The following is a 16339-nucleotide window of genomic DNA, read 5'->3' on the forward strand; positions in this document are numbered from 1 at the left end:
TCTCTCTCATCTCATTCTTTTTTTTTTGTTGTAAATTTTATGTCATTTCACGATATCTTTTGCTTAACTTTTTTTTTCTGTTACAAAATTTGACTTGATTAGGGTTTCCTTTTAGAATTTATGTCTAGATCTTAATTTTTCTTCTCCATTAGTTTTTTGGCTTAAAAATTATATAGGTTTTCAATAAACATGGATCGTGGAGAACTAAGTAGAGTATTCCAAATGTTCGATAAGAATGGAGACGGGAAGATTGCAAAGAACGAGCTGAAAGATTTCTTTAAAAGCGTGGGAATCATGGTCCCCGAAAATGAAATCAAGGAAATGATAGAGAAGATGGATGTGAATGGAGACGGGTTCATGGATATTGATGAATTTGGATCGTTGTATCAAGAAATGGTGGAAGAGAAAGAGGAAGAAGAGGACATGAGGGAAGCATTTAGAGTATTTGATCAAAATGGTGATGGATTCATTACAGATGAAGAGCTGAGGTCAGTGCTTGCATCAATGGGGTTGAAGCAAGGAAGAACACTTGAAGATTGCAAGAAAATGATAAGTAAGGTTGACGTTGATGGAGATGGTATGGTTAATTTTAAGGAGTTCAAGCAAATGATGAGGGGTGGTGGGTTTGCTGCTCTTAGCTCCAATTAATGATTCTTCTTCTTAACAAAAAAATTTGTATAGATAACCATCAAAGCCAAGACGTTTTGAATTTATCTAATTAACACTAGTTTCATACCAAAATAATTTAATGTCCTATGTTAGTTTTCTAGATACGTCATATTGTTTGTTAATTGAGAGATCATTACCAGACATGTTTTCTTTAGAGGTATCTAAGATTTTTCTTGTTTATTTTCTTCTTGTGTCAATCTATATATAATATAGAATGAATTGGATCTAGATATGAGCATATATAAAAGAAAAAGGAAAAAAAAATAATGGTTCATATTACAACATTTGATCATACGATTGAGATTCAAGTTTTTTTTTTCCTTCGTTTAATTGATTCCACATCTTCTAATCACCATCATATTATGAGTATGTTTAATATTTTTTTAATATAATTGTAAGATTCCATTGAAGAGAGAAGAAAATAGTGTCTTGGGAGAAAACACTAAAAATATCTCTTTAAGAAGTTTTCTACTCTACATATCACTTTTATATTATTTTAATTATATTTTAATTTATTATATAAGTTTTTAATCTAACTAAAACATGACATTTCTATCATTAATAGAGATGTTCTAAATCATTTTACGAAGAGATCCACAATCAATAAACCTGAAAGTTCGACTACAAATTATATTTTTTATATTATAAATTATGTTTTGGAATCTTTATAAACCAAATTTCGTGTCTCTTTAATTTAAGTGTAAATGAATCTGTTTTCTTAATTAAGACAATTTATTATTCCAGAAATAAATAATTGACAAAGATACTGTTTGTATGATACTAAAAGGTTTGGAAAAAAATGTACTATTTATTATTAAAAAATTGTTCAAAATTTCCAAAAGTTGATTGTAAAAATATGGGACGCCTGTTTTTTCCCCCCTCTACATATCGTATTCTCAGCTTTCCACCCTATACTTTTTGGCTTTGAGAATAACAACTTAAACAAAAAAATTCTACACAGAACAACTTAAACTTTTTTTTTACCCAATTAACTATGCATCCCTTTAAACCAATAATTACGATGTATAAACCGGATTTAATCATGAAATCGCGTTTACTGTATTGCGTTTAGATAAACACGATCATAAACCTTACAACTCGAATTTAAACGACGTTGTTTTGTTTTTGGGTTCAAACTTAAGAAACAAATCGAGAAACAAATCCTGTTTGTTCTCGTGAATTCTATGGTGAGACGACGGAGACGATGGAGACAATGAAGGAGATGGCGGAGCTGAGCGAGAGAATGATGAAGACGTTGATGGAGAGGTTGAAGCGACAGTTACTACGGTAAATCCAAGAAAGAAGAAACAAAATAAAGCAACTGTGGAGAAACCCAGAAAATGAGAAAAAAAAATCTCCGGTGAATGATGATGAAACTGATGAGAGAGAGAATAATGGAGGAAGAGATGATTAAGAAGATTAAGAAGATGTTCATGTGAAGTTGTTGTTGTTTAAATCGTTTTTGTTGCGCAAGACATGTTTTAATTGGGTTGAAACTGAGAATGAATATATATGAAATTTTAAAATTCAAAAACAGAGAGAATGCATCAAGTTTACAACATCCAAAATGAGAGAGAAACCAAAACAGAATTCTGAATTTCATCCAAAGAAAAAAAAAACAACACTTGTTTCACATGCTTCCTTGTGTGAGTGTGAGTGTCTCTGGCTGAGATTTTTGTGTCAATGTGTCTGGTGGCTGAGATGTTTGTGTGACAGTCTCGGGTCCCTGAATAGTAGATCCACCAGCCTGAAACACAAAGAGAAATATATGACCAAACACAAAGAGAAATATATGACCAAATAACTCAACCAAACATCATTTAAAAACTTACCTCATCTTTACTCTTTTTGCTCTTCTTCTCCTGAGGAAAATTCTTACATCCTGCTGCATTGTGCCCTGCTTCACCACATGAGCGGCAATGCATTATCCTTCCTTTCCTAGAAAGTTTGAGTATTTTTGGTTCGTTTTTTCCGTTCTTCCCCTTCTTCTTCTTTGGGGACTCAAGCTTACCTTTGATTCGATCATAGTTCTTTTTCGATCCTTTCTTTCTACCAGGTAGGATTGGTTCTGGAGGTGCTTTTAACAAGACGTAGTTGTTTGTCATCCAGAACCGTTGACCTCTCACTGGATAAGGACCTGTTTCGTATTGTTGTAGCCATATGTCAGTAGTAAAGTATGGAGATACAAAATCTTCAACATCCTTACCAACATCTATGATTGCTGCATAAACATGCATGCATGGAATCCCTGTAACTTGCCATTTGCAACATGAACATTCCCATTTCCCTCATGTTAAGTTCAGCGCATTTGAATTCCCATCAACCCATATCTCAAAGGTACCGTGGGTTCCTTTTGTGACTTCACATCTAAGAGCGTCTTCCTCCTCCTTTGCCAGAATATCTGAAACGTATTCAGATATTTTTTTCTTCCATTTGAGTATTATATCCTTTCTCTTGGTTATATGTGTCATTGCTTGCCTTCTTATTGTCTCCATCATTGGAACCAATGCTTTTGCCCTTGCTTTGACGACTGTGGCGTTAAAGGACTCTGTTGCATTGTTGTCTACATCCTCACAACAACTGCCAATCTTGAAATAAGGTCTACACCATGTCTTTGGTTCCTCCTTCATGACATCTTCATACAAAGATAAACTGTATGCTCTCATTGCATTCAAGTTAATCTTATATTCAGCTTCACTATAACTCCAAGCTAAGTTCCACACATGCTTCTTCAAATAGTCTTTATTGGCATGTTTCTTCTTCAAGTTTTCAACAATATGCTTCACACGCGGTCTGTTCTCAGCATTTGGTAATACACTTTTCACCGCACTAATGATTCCCTACATAAACCAAACAAATAAGATAAAACTTGTATTATAAACGTTTAGTAACCAAAACAAACGAAATAAGGGACTAAAAGCTTACCTTGCAATGATCTGATAGGACTACATAATCACTCCCATCTTTTAGATTCAAGTCGGCCTTTAGTTGATTTAAAAACCATAGCCAATTGTCTGTATTTTCAGATTGCACAGTTGTCCAAGCAACAGGGTAAATCTGGTTATTAGCATCATGCCCAATAGCAGTCAATAGACACCCTTTAATAGCATGCTTCAAGAAGGTTCCATCAATCCCAATGATTGGTCTACAATAGTAGAATGCATTCTTCATTGCTCCAAGACATACATATATCCTGTCGAATACATCTTCTCCAGCAGCATTAGAAATGGTGTCAACAAATGCAGTTGAGTTTTGGTTGGACTCTTTGAGTTCAACAACATATCCTCGTAGGTGAGCAAATTGTTGATCATATTCATCCTTTAGCCATTTCAGTCCTAGAAGTCTTCCTCTCTGAACTTGTCCAATGGTACTTACTACTTTCCATTGCTCTTTTATATGGCGTTGAATATCAAGAGGCATGAAGTTAGGCTGCAACCTTAGTTTGTCCATGTACAATCAGCCAATAACTGCACTCTTCAGAAGCTTGCATTTCCCATTAGAGCTACACGTATGATCAGTGCATCTAGTTCTCAAAATCCACAGTTGCCTGGACGCACCATATGCAAAGTATACCCTCCAATCACATTTCTTCTTTACAGCACAACTAAAGCTGATTTTGTTCTTCTCCCACCTATTTTGTTTCAGGTTTTCTCTATTCTTCAATGCATAATGCAACATAGTCTCTTTGATTTCAAAAGCAGTGAAAAATGTTCTACCAATAGCCAACTTATCATGCGTTCCCAACCTAATTTTCCTCTCTCTAGTAATTACTGGATCCTCATCCTCATCTGAGCTATCTGGAATCTGGTTTTGGTGAATCTGATACTCATCAATCCAATCTTCTACAGCTTCCTCTATTTCGTACTCAAACCTCTCTAATATGTCTTCTTCACTTTGCACTTCATCATTGGCTTCAACATCTTCATCGTCTCCATTATTCTCTCTCTCATCAGTTTCATCATCATTCACCGGAGATTTCTTTTTTTCTCTCTTTCTGGGTTTCTCCACAGTTGCTTTATTTTGTTTCCTCTTTCTTGGATTTACCGCAGTAACTGTCGCTTCAACCTCTCCATCAACGTCTTCATCATTCTCTCGCTCAGCTCCGCCATCTCCTTCGTTATCTCCATCGTCTCCGTCGTCTCTCTCGGCCTCCTTCACCATAGAATTCACTGGAGATTTTATTTTTAACTGTTTAAAAAGCTCTTGCATAAACATTATCTCCTTGACGTCTTTGTATCAGAAACCTAAATCCTCAATTTGAGAACCCTAAGTTTTTTATGTCGATTGGGGATGGAACAAACGAGATTTGTTTTTTAAGTTTGAACCCAAAGCAAAACAACGTAGTTTAAAGTCGGGTTGTAAGGTTTACTATCGGGTTAATCTAAACGCAATACAATAAATGTGATTTCATGGTCAAATCCGGTTTATGCATCGTAATTATTGGTTTATGAGGATACGTAGTTAATTATGTAAAAAAACAGGTTTAGGTTGTTTTGTATAGAATTTTTTTGTTTAAGTTGTTATTCTCCGAGCCAAAAAGTATAGGGTGGAAAGCTAAGAACTTGCCATGTAGAGGGAGGAAAAAACGGGCGTCCCTAAAAATATTGATGCAAAGGCCAAAGCAAGTCGTCACATGGAAATTGCATCGCAATGTACGTTATATAACTTACATGAAAACGGAGGAATCCGAAATTCCGAATGATACATACGAGACAATACACGTGCGACCTTTAATGACATTGGTCTCACTGATTTTAAGCCATTCAAAACCTGATTTTGCGACGATGCACACACGTTTTTGCAAATTCCGATTTTAGTAAACGTTGTTGAGTACAATTCTTGTTTAAGCGTTGACTACCTTCTCACAGTATGTAAGTATAAGTAGTAAATGCTTTCATACCAATTTTTTTATATATTTTTATTAAATTTTCTATACGAAGCTAACTTTAAGGAATAAAAAAGTGGTACTTATAATTGTAAAATAACCAAACTTGACGGAAAGCAAATTAATTTTCAGACAAAAATAAGGTATTATAACACTAATGTATATGATGGATGACTCAACACTTTACTTATTATTTGATTTTTTTTTTTCTTTTTAATTTTTATAAAGAAAGAGCTTAGCTTTAGACCACTGTTCTTGAAAGATGAACAAGAAACCCAAGATTTTGAGCTCCGTAAGTTTTTTTCCTCGCTCTTTGTTCTTTTCTTCTTGTCTTGTTCCATTACAATACCTTAGTTAAGTTCTTTTGTTTATTTCTTCCCATTTTGTCATTTCTGGGTTTCAAGGGTTTTCGAAGTAAATCAAAAAAAAAAAGTTATGAAATTTTAAGTCTTTTATTTTCTTTCTATGTTAGTGTTCTACTTGTATAAATCATTATGGGAAGCCGAACAGAATTTGTTTGGGTTGTCTAATTCGCAAATCCGTAGCTCTGCAATGTCTGTTGTATTCAGACAGTTATTAGTTTTATAGTCTTCTTTCACAATCTTGAATCTTTATTGCTATTGAATGAGATCATACTACTTGTGGTGATATAATAAATACTAGTGATTGCAGATTGAGGTACTTGTGGTTTGAGTTTAATTGTGTGTTATGGATCTTCTTATTTCGTTTTCTTTTTCAGGTATCATTAAGTATGAATCACAAACGAAAGGGCTCGTCTCTTCGTCGCTTGTTCTCTTTAGTGTTTTTTCTTGCAATGGTCTTCCTTTTAGGGAATGCATTTATTACAGTAGACTATAAAGAGGTATTATTTTCTTCTTAGACTGCAATTATTCTTTGCATTATATTGAATCTGAATTATGTTACAGAACAGTTTAAGTATGATAATTTTGACAGGGAATTGCGGGATGGAGTTCGATTTTTAGACTAAATCTTGCAAAACTGCAGATGTGCAAGGTCTGTTGCTTAAAAAGTTGCTCAGTTTCTATGCTTAAAAACTAAGTACCACTGTCTATCTGAATACAGTAATGACATGTTTTTTTTTTTAATGTTCAATTAGACACAACTCAGGCCTCCTGGTAGCGAGACGTTACCGAGAGGCATTGTTGCAAGTACATCTGATTTGGAAATGCGACCATTATGGGGAGCAAAGCGCAATAAGGTATTTACCTGTTTGCCAACGGTTCCCGAGTTTCTCTTCTCTGCAGTCATTTTTAATTACGTCTACATGCATTTTCTGTTTCTATGTGTTCAGAAACCAAAGCCCAACTTATTAGCTATGGCAGCCGGAATAAAACAGAAGGAAAGTGTTAACAAGATTGTCAAGAAGGTAAACCTCGGACAATGCCTTTTCGTTTCTCGGTAATGAAACAGTTTTGATGTGATATTTCTTTCTTTTTATCCACTTGTGGCAGTTTTCATCAAGTGAGTTCGTTGTGATGCTGTTTCATTATGATGGCGCCGTGGATGAATGGAAGGAGTTCGAGTGGAGTGAAACTGCTATTCATATTTCTGTAGTAAACCAAACCAAATGGTAAAAACTGCTTTTTGATTTATAGCATTCGGCTTGTACAGTTTATATATGTTTATGACTCTTTTTAGGTGGTTCGCTAAGCGTTTTCTTCACCCGGATATTGTCTCAACATATTCCTATATATTTCTATGGGATGAAGATCTTGGTGTTGACCATTTTGATGCTAGGAGGTAAAAATGCTATGCAAAGAATATAAAAAGTTGTTTCTCATTTGATAAATGATGTAAAACTTATATTTGTTGTATCTAATGCAATTGCAAAATGTCAGGTATGTTTCAATTATTAAAGAAGAAGGGCTTGAAATATCACAGCCTGCTCTTGATCCCAATTTCTCTGAAGTGCATCACCAACTTACCTCCCGGGACAGCAAATCAAGAGTACATAGGTACTTCTCTCATGTTCCAATAGAAATTATTTAGCAAAGAGTAGAAAAAGATTGGAAGAATGACATAATGAATCTTATTGCAATGTTTTGGTGTTAACCAGGAGAACATACAAAGTCATTGGTCGGGCTAGGTGCAACGAGAATAGCACTTCACCTCCTTGCACGGGGTAAAAAATAACTAAATCTCCATGTCCTTCTTCAGTGGAACCTTTACCATTGTAATTTATAGTATTTATTCAGAAAACTCATTAAGAAACTCTCTACCTACAGATTTGTTGAAATGATGGCTCCTGTGTTTTCCAGAGCAGCCTGGAGGTGTACATGGCATATGATTCAGGTATTGCACAAGTTTGAACTAATTATGTCACAGACCAATGAAGACCATCAACATCTAGATACTTGACTTTGTTTTATTGATGCTTTATATTCTTTTACAGAATGACTTAAACCACGGATGGGGTATAGATTTTCAGCTTGGATATTGCGCACAGGTAAATTGTGACTGAGCCAACCCAATACGCACCCTTGTTATTTGTTGGTTTTGTTTTTCTCTCAGTATTGTCTTGTTGCTTTGAATAGGGTGATCGAACCAAAAATATCGGCATTGTTGATTCTGATTATATACTTCATATGGGTCTTCCTACATTAGGAGGTTCAGCTGAAAACAAGACCAAGACTCAGCATGATTCAGACATATCTGTATGCAGTTATTTACTATAAGTTGCTCTCTTCTTTTTGCCCTTTAAGATATTCAGAACATTGTCTTATATTACTGTTATCATGCAGAAACCATCATCAACATCATCTGGTAGATCTGAGGTAAGTTTATAACCAGTTTGGTATTTTAAAAGATGATATCAGTTGTCTAATCTTAATATCCATAGAGTGCTTTGTATGACTTAAAACTCTCTGTTCACATAATGTTCGTTACCTTACCTATATAGGTTCGGAAACAGACTTACGCCGAATTAGAGACTTTTAAACATAGATGGAAGAATGCTGTGAAGAATGATGAGTGCTGGATAGACCGATTCCAACCATGAGATATGGTACACATTTATATACATATAGAAGCACATAAACACCATGAAGACCCCAAGGAAGGAGTGATGATTACCAGACATATCAGTGATGTACTGAATTTAACCAAATTACTGAAGGTATACATGTAGCTCAAAGTTAAATTCTTTTATAGGAGGTTACAAATTTGTACTATATCTCACTTTATAGAGCCTCAAAGTTTAGCACAAAAATCTTACTGGTGAGTTATATGTACCACTGGAACTACAGAAGGTTTTGAATAAAGTTGAGTTTTTACAAATGGTTTGTTCATGACTGTTTTAAGTTTTCTCAATCTTCTTGCGGAGTAGCTCGAGTTAGAATAGAGCAGATTTGCTTATGATTCTTGAGATTATTCGTCCAAGTTCCTCTCCACAATCTTCTTGTACGTGATGGCCAGCCTGATAAGGGGAAAATATCAGTTCCAGTTAGTTTTGTTTTTTAGCAATGTCTCAACAGATATATAAAGGAAATAGCTGCCTAGCTGGTACTACATTTGGCATTTCAACGAGGTTGTGTCCTGAACTCTTGCAGAACTCTTCAACTCCCTCATAGCTTAGCCACCTGTCTCGTTGTCCCCAGCACACGGTGGTTGGGATTTTCCAGCTTTTATCCATCAGTGATGTCCTCATCTCTTCTGCATATTTCTGTCAGGTAAAAGTTTCAATGAAATGCCAATCTTTCTCTGACAATATATCTAATAAGATGAATGGGGAAAGGAAGGCTTTATTAAAGAACCTTAAGCTCCTTCTTCATGGCCCTGCTGATGGCGTTAAGGGCAAAACCAGAAGAACCTGAGGTGAGATAAGGTCTTCGGTAAACCATTGCATCGTCTTCTTTCATTTTGTAAGGACCGCAGCTTGTCAAAGGCTTGTCACTTGCTCTTAGAGGGTCCTATTACTTTAATAAATCAGGAATTTGTTGTACAGAACATTTGCAGAAGCAAACTTTGATGAAACCAACCTGAGAGAATATCTCCCCGAGCAAAAAGTTGCTGAATACAGACAAGGTTGATGGAAGTTTAGCATGTTCGGGTGTGAGCTGAAACCGCATATACAAGTTCTAAGTTAGTTTTAATAAAGAGAAGAAAACGTGGTAGTATGTTCCTCTCTTACAGGAGGGTTCAAGAGTATGAGATTCTTGATCTTGTCAGGTCGGGTTCTAGCATATTTTACAACAGCAGTTGAGAAGTATCCCTGACAAGAAGTGAAACACATGACAAAATAATATTGCTACTTCAGTGAGAAATGAAGTAGTGATGCTACTACTACCTACCTGCACCACAAGTGACACCTTACTGGTAGTTACTTCATCAATGAATGACTCAAGCGACGAAACAAACTCTGCAAAAGCCACAGATCACTCTGATAAATCTTGAAACTCTCTCGGTTTCTTGATCGGATAAGCGGGGTTTAATATCATGTTACCGTCCATTGAATAGTTGAATCCATATCCAGCCTGAGGCTTATCAGAAAATCCAAATCCTATTATGCAAACAAAAAAACATCAGCAAATGGGTTCTATAACAAAGAAAGAAAGAAAACTCAAGAAAAGTAGTCACCTAGCCAATCGAAAGCAATGGCGCGGTAGTTCTTTGAAAGCACAGGAAGAGTTTTCCGGTAAGAGTAAGCCTAGTCACACAAAAAAAAAAAACATCCTCAAAAAATATGTAAGAAGATGATGTGTTTGAAGGGAATACTATATTATATTACCTGAGAAGGGAATCCATGGATGAGTATAACAGGAGGACTATCTACACTTCCGGATTCTACACAAAACCATCTATGGAAACACACAGAATCATAGACGCCCTAAAGCCATTACTGTAAAGATAAAAGACTAAAAAACTTTTTTCAGTACTCTCAAAGTGTGTTTTTACCGGAAAAGGTCTTTTGAAGCTTGAGAGCTAGCTCCCATTGTTAATCCGAAAATCGGATCTTTTGCTTCTACACCTGATCCACCAACTCTATGAGCTTTAACCTGAAAACTTGCAGAGTCAAAATGTTCAATCAAAAGCTATGTATGTATTATAGCAAAGTAGATGGATCCTCTTTTATTTCCCTCTACCCATTTGCCTTGCTTGAGCCACTCATCTGATGGACTCGGTTGATCTGAATACTTCCCTCCACTGAAAGAGAAACCATCTCCAACAGAAACAGGAGCATCAATGAGATAATCCTGTTGCAAGAAGAAGAAGAAGAAGAAGAAACCATTCAATTATAGCTCTTTATTGTAAACACTGATAATTCTGATTTATAGGAAGAGAGAAAATACATCTTTGTCATTGGATTTGCAGATGAAGCTGTGATGATATTTTGAAGAAGAGTGTCTGGGAAAGAGATATGAGGAAGGTGATGCAGAGGATGAGGTTAGACGTGATCGGAGATGATGAGTGTAGAAAAAGTTAGGGTTCTGAATATGAACAGCCATTTTTTAGCTTTCTTTGGTACGGATGAGAATTAGAGAGAGAAGAGAGAGAGAGAGTGCAAATTGGTGGTTTAAACCGGTTGCTTCGCGGCAGGAGTCAGATAAGGCTTTATGTGGTTGACTGGCTTCCTCGTTTTGCCGTGACGGAGGATTCAAAGATTTTTCTTCAAAAAAGTTAAAACAGTTTTTTTCTCTCACTAATGTCAGCAAAACGCTGCGTTTTAATGCTTGATCCCATATTCCAAAACATAAAATAAAAAAAGGTCAACAGATCAGAGTCACAATGTTGGGCATAGTTTTTCAGGGACAACTATTTTTGCCTAATAATTTTCCCCAAATTTTTTCATCTTTACCATTTTTTTTACTATTTTTCCAGTTAGAAAATGTTATTAGATTCTAATTTATAAAAAATTGTGAAGACGTCAACAAAAGGCGTATTTTTTTGTTAATCCTTTTGTTAGTCGCTAGACTAGCGATACCGACAACAAAATAATAAAAGGCCCATTAAAAGTCCACCTACTGTCTTCTCCATTGTAATTGTCAGATGAAGTTTTTTTTTACAAATTTTAGAGATGTAACGACAGAAATAAAATCTCTCATAGTCGCTGCATATTTCAGCGTCAAATCTCATAGCAGTACTTGCCATCAATTTGGTCGATGAGTATCGCTGGAATCGTTTTTCTGCCATTAAAACAATGTAATTTTGTTGTCGCTGTCACCATTTCTATGATTGGAAAAAGAACACGCCCAAAATCATCAAAAGTGAATAAGTTTTGTTGATTTGTTTTCTAAAATATTATAAAATGCTCCAAACAATCTTTGTATTTCTGTGATATTTTCATGACTTTATTTTGTGAAGAAAATGTATAAAATTATGAACCAATAACATAGTAATTGAATTCATTAACGATCCTAATTTTTTTTTTAATTGAATAACACAAAACTATTAATGATTTTGTAAAAGTCTGAATCTATAACCCAGATTTGTTAAGATTTTAAATGAATTTTTATAAATCACAGACTAATAACATTAAATTTTAGTAGAGTTTAACAAAATCTTAATCTAATAACAACATATTCTACATAACATTTAAAATCTTTAAAACTTTATTCAAATCTCAAACCAATAACCCGCACTTAAAAAACTAAAAATTTGGAGAATGTTTTTTCATAAAATACATTCTTAGTAACAAAAACTATACCATACAAGAAAATGAAACCAAATCAACCCAAATATTATGTGTAAAATTGTGTGTTTTAAATATAAAAAATAGCAAAATTTAAATTAATTTTAAAGAAATGGCAAAATCTAAAATGCCACTAAACAAGTCTTTATCTCATAGCTAACTCTAGTTTTTAATCATTGGGTCAGCCTTTGTATAAAATCTAGTAAAGTGGTGTCTATTATCTAGTCACAAGAAAAAAAAATGATGTGAATCAATTACAACAAAATCAATATTTCACAAATTTCTTATGGATTTAGGACTGAAATTTAGCAGTTCTATTTACTTACAAGTACATTTTTGCCTTAATATTCTTTTTTGGTTTGTGTTTGTCAAACCTAAACGAAAAACAATGGATCTGATGGTGTTGACGATGAGATCAAATGATGTTTGTGATTGGAGTCCTTGGGTTCAGTAGATATTATGTCCTTATGGTTTAGTTTCTTTTATTTAAAAAGCAATTAATTGAAATCATTGAACTCATTGGATCAGAGATGGTGTTGGTGATTGATGTTTCAAAGGCGAAGGAGTTGTGTTTCGACTTTTGAGTGACAGAGATAATGTTGATGGTTAGAAGCAAGGATTATGGCCGAGAAAGCGAGGATAGTGGTTGGGAGAGGAAGCAAAGGTTTTGGTCTAAAGAAGAAAAAGGTTGTGATCGGTAGAAGAATGAAGGAGAAGCTATAAAAGGCAAGAGCATAACAGTCATGTTCCATATCCTAAAAATGTCTAAAATCATAAAGCAGGAAAATAGTTCCCAATTTACAAGTTTGGCCCATAAAACTCTAAATCAATAATTAATCGCAATGAAAGATTGAATTCCTATTTTCAAGAGGACTAGTGTAACGACATCTAACCCTTGACAATATGAGAAAAATCAGACATGAAAATCATACCATACTAAAGAGTAAAACACAAGTAGATATTGAATTTTGAGCATCGACAATAACAAGAAATATAAGGAAACAAACACTTTATTGAATCAGGTCAATAATCTTGGCATGATAAACTTTCAATATCAACTATAATTTCGAAGATTATAATATTATAGCTTCTGTTATAAATATTTGAAAATTCAACAACTAGGAAAAGGTATATCACTGAAATAACCCGACCCGTTTTTTTTTAATAATCTAATATCTAGTGATCCCATACTCAATAGCAACCTACCCCAATCATCAACAACAACAGATAACAAATAAATCAACTCTAATAATCAATAACCAGCAAAGAAATAACATAACATCAATTCCAACAATAATCCAAAACATAACCAATAATGAAACCAACATTCCTAACATCCATTCTAGACCACTAAGTTCCACTCTAACATCCTAACAAAGACATAAAGCAAACAACCAAGCCTCTAGAACATCCTCCTCTTCATAGCCTTGAACCCATGATCACACTTTGCCTTTACCTGCGCCACAACACAAAAAAGAGGCGTAAGTATTACCAGAAATTCTTAGTGAGACAATCCTTTTATCTACTGGGCTATACACACAAGCAATAAGATCTTTCATGCTATAAACAACAACAATAAAACAAACTAGGAAACATGCACAAAGCAACACGACATAAACCGGTCCATGTAGAAGGGTGTCGACCGTCACTGGTCATCTGGTGTTGACCGACGCTCGCTAAGTCCCCGAGCCGTCCTCGCGTTGGTGTCGACAGACACCGATGCCGAGCAGCGATTTCCTTCGAACAGAACCTCTGAATCTCGCCTCCAAGCTTATCCTTTTCGTCCCACACGATCCCATAAACGAATCCAAGCCTCAGGAGCTACGAAAAACTCACAAACAACCAAAGAAACAACTACACAACACACAAAATCACAGAAACATAGATCTTAGTTTAGATAACCCATGGTCATGCACTCACCTTTGTCAATCAATGAGAAAATCGACAACCCACGACCAGAAAGCCCCACAACAAGCACTTTTCACGTCCTTAGCCTTAGACCTCACTCCCCAAGCACATATGTCTCAAAAACAAGCAAGGAACCTTACAAGAACTCACTGAAAGGTTCTCTCTGCAACAAAACGGGTGAAGAAGAAAGAAGAAGTCGACTTTTCCCATTTATAGTCGAGTTTAGGGCTTCCCCTAACCAACCACGCAAACCATAGAATTAAAATCGAACCGATTTGACCAACTGCGCACGGTGTTGACCAACACCACAAGCAGTCGACCAACACCACAAGCAGTGTCGATCGACACCCCTACCAAAAACCCAATTTTTGGTTCGCGGGTGTTACAATTCTCCCCCACCAACATAGATTCGTCCTCAAATCTAGCACTAAACCAATAGCCAAGGATCTCCCGTGCCACCAACACTATGTCCCACACATCTGAAAGACCCTGACCCGGACGTCCCAGCGTCCGCGGTCACGGCTTCCATTCGGCCCCATTCCCGGCCGAATATCCATTGATTCGGTCACTCAGCTTTGGCTCGTGGCCTTGCTTCGTGAACCCCCTTTACGCAGCGCAATATAAATTTACCCTTGACCCATCCCTTTGTGCTTAGCCATACAACCAACCAACCCCATAGGCTTGCACACATTAGGGATGGGGACATATAGTCCCTTCGGTTCACAGTGAACGGTTACTCTATCGTCTTCCCGAACCACTCGTGTTCCTGAAGCTTGGCATCGGACGTGCCATTAGTTGACCCATCAGTCATACCATTGAATGCCGTCGACTTGTCGGTCTTGGTATCAGAGCCAGGTCCGATCGAACATTCCGACCCCATAATCGAATCGCCGATTAACAACAGACCCATGCCGATACTTCCGACGAACTTGTTGACCACCCGACCGATCAATCCAACCTATGGCTCGTATCGTCGATCCTTTGATCACCCGATCCGACTAGCGATTGAATCACCGATCAACCCTCGATCGATCCATCCATAGACGCAGATCGTCGATGACCTTTCGATCGGTCCGACGCTATGATTGAACTGTCGATCATCCTGCGATCAGTTCGACTATATTTCCGAACCACCGCTTATCCTTCGATCGGTTCGGCCCGATTGCCGACCCGTCGCTCATCTCATCGTACCTTCAATAGAGAGGTAGCATGCACATCAGTTTGGACGAATATACTCGCCGAGCCGCACCCCCTTTTCTTCTTAGGCTTAGATGGACGATGGATGGATGATGGTGTGTTGAAATGAAGGTCTTGCCATCTATTTATAGTGTCCTGGCCTAAGTCTAGGCCACAAAAGGCACCTGTCCGTCTAGGCCCTTCATTCATGCACGTTCAGACGTGCCTGTCCGGCCGTGCCTGTTCGGCCATGCCCGTTCAGTCATACCTGTTTGGTCATGCAGTCCCATGACCGTCCACGAGCTCCCCAGCTGGCCCGCACACTTTCCACCACTGTCCAGCTGGTCGAGCTTCGTCGAGCTGACGCTAGCTGGTCGAGCTGACGTTAGCTGGACGCTAGCTAGACGAGCTGACACTAGCTGGCCGAGCTGTCCACAGCTGGCCGAGAGCTTTTCGCAGCTGGTCGAGAGCTGTCTGCAGCTGTCCGCAGCTGTCTGCAGCTGAACTAACTTGTTCATCGAGCTTGTTCAGCTCGTATTCCAGCTATTTAAGCTAGTCTCTTGGCCTTTTAAGCTCATTTAGCTCTTGTTTTTTCTTAAAACAAACTGTCCCCCTTTACGATCGCAGGACGCGGGCGTTACAAGTCTGCCCCCCTTAAAATGAATTCGTCCTCGAATTCGGTGGGTGTAGAGATTCCCGACCTTGGTCCAGTTGAGACTTTATCTATTCCCGATCATGCTCTTTTTGGGACTTGGTCATTTTTCCTTGATCTACGTCTTTCCCGACGCAATCTTTTCCCTTGATCTTGGACAATCTCCGAATAGATCAAGTCTTTTCCCGTCCTAGTTCCATCCCGACTAGGACAATTTTTTAACGATGGTCCTCCCCGGACTCGATCGTCATTCCTGACCATTGGTCGATCCTTTGCCGACCTTTGGTCGTTATTTCTTTCGACTTTTGGTCGACACTTCAAGACCCTTAGTCCTTCCCGGACGCGGTCGTAATTCCAGACCTTTTGGTCATCACTTCCCGACCTTTAGGTCGATATATCC

The 16339-nt window shown here is 37.1% G+C and overlaps 3 protein-coding genes and 1 pseudogene across 3 annotated transcripts; 2 read left to right on the forward strand and 2 right to left on the reverse strand.

The window, feature by feature from the left end:
- On the forward strand, positions 1 to 897 carry LOC104723888 (calmodulin-like protein 2). Its single transcript, XM_010442327.2, has one exon. The coding sequence runs from the start codon at positions 190 to 192 to the stop codon at positions 646 to 648; it is 459 nt and encodes a 152-aa protein (XP_010440629.1). The 5' UTR covers positions 1 to 189; the 3' UTR covers positions 649 to 897.
- A 1402-nt stretch (positions 898 to 2299) lies between these two features.
- LOC104728148 (uncharacterized) lies at positions 2300 to 4830 on the reverse strand (annotated as a pseudogene).
- Positions 4831 to 5579: 749 nt separating this feature from the next.
- Positions 5580 to 8851, forward strand: LOC104723886 (uncharacterized). Its single transcript, XM_010442325.3, has 14 exons — positions 5580 to 5846; positions 6294 to 6416; positions 6509 to 6568; positions 6672 to 6773; positions 6867 to 6941; positions 7027 to 7145; positions 7214 to 7315; positions 7414 to 7530; positions 7632 to 7697; positions 7801 to 7867; positions 7968 to 8021; positions 8110 to 8229; positions 8317 to 8349; positions 8475 to 8851. The coding sequence occupies exons 1-14, from the start codon at positions 5817 to 5819 to the stop codon at positions 8571 to 8573; spliced, it is 1167 nt and encodes a 388-aa protein (XP_010440627.1). The 5' UTR covers positions 5580 to 5816; the 3' UTR covers positions 8574 to 8851.
- On the reverse strand, positions 8700 to 11210 carry LOC104723887 (uncharacterized). Its single transcript, XM_010442326.3, has 12 exons — positions 10864 to 11210; positions 10657 to 10767; positions 10469 to 10569; positions 10302 to 10371; positions 10151 to 10220; positions 10017 to 10073; positions 9865 to 9932; positions 9705 to 9785; positions 9553 to 9630; positions 9328 to 9483; positions 9084 to 9236; positions 8700 to 8990 (listed from the first exon to the last, which is right to left on the reverse strand). Exons 1-12 carry the CDS (start codon positions 11017 to 11019, stop codon positions 8907 to 8909), a joined length of 1185 nt encoding a protein of 394 aa, XP_010440628.1. The 5' UTR covers positions 11020 to 11210; the 3' UTR covers positions 8700 to 8906.
- Between the last annotated feature and the right edge of the window lie 5129 nt (positions 11211 to 16339).

The sequence above is a fragment of the Camelina sativa genome, chromosome 11, assembly GCF_030686135.1.
Source record: "Camelina sativa cultivar CO46 ecotype springtype chromosome 11, ASM3068613v1".
In the NCBI taxonomy this organism is placed as follows: Eukaryota; Viridiplantae; Streptophyta; class Magnoliopsida; order Brassicales; family Brassicaceae; genus Camelina; species Camelina sativa.

Bases quoted from the DNA above. Each gene is read 5' to 3' on its own strand.
- LOC104723888 (XM_010442327.2), top strand. From the start codon at position 190: ATGGATCGTGGAGAACTAAGTAGAGTATTCCAAATGTTCGATAAGAAT.
- LOC104723886 (XM_010442325.3), top strand. From the start codon at position 5,817: ATGAACAAGAAACCCAAGATTTTGAGCTCC. The intron at 7,868-7,967 runs GTATTGCACAAG...ATTCTTTTACAG, and splicing joins GTACATGGCATATGATTCAG to AATGACTTAAACCACGGATG. The intron at 8,230-8,316 runs GTATGCAGTTAT...GTTATCATGCAG, and splicing joins AGCATGATTCAGACATATCT to AAACCATCATCAACATCATC.
- LOC104723887 (XM_010442326.3), bottom strand. From the start codon at position 11,019: ATGGCTGTTCATATTCAGAACCCTAACTTTTTCTACACTCATCATCTC. The intron at 10,221-10,301 runs GTAATATAATAT...TTGTGTGACTAG, and splicing joins TCCATGGATTCCCTTCTCAG to GCTTACTCTTACCGGAAAAC. The intron at 8,991-9,083 runs GTAGTACCAGCT...TCCCCTTATCAG, and splicing joins ACCTCGTTGAAATGCCAAAT to GCTGGCCATCACGTACAAGA.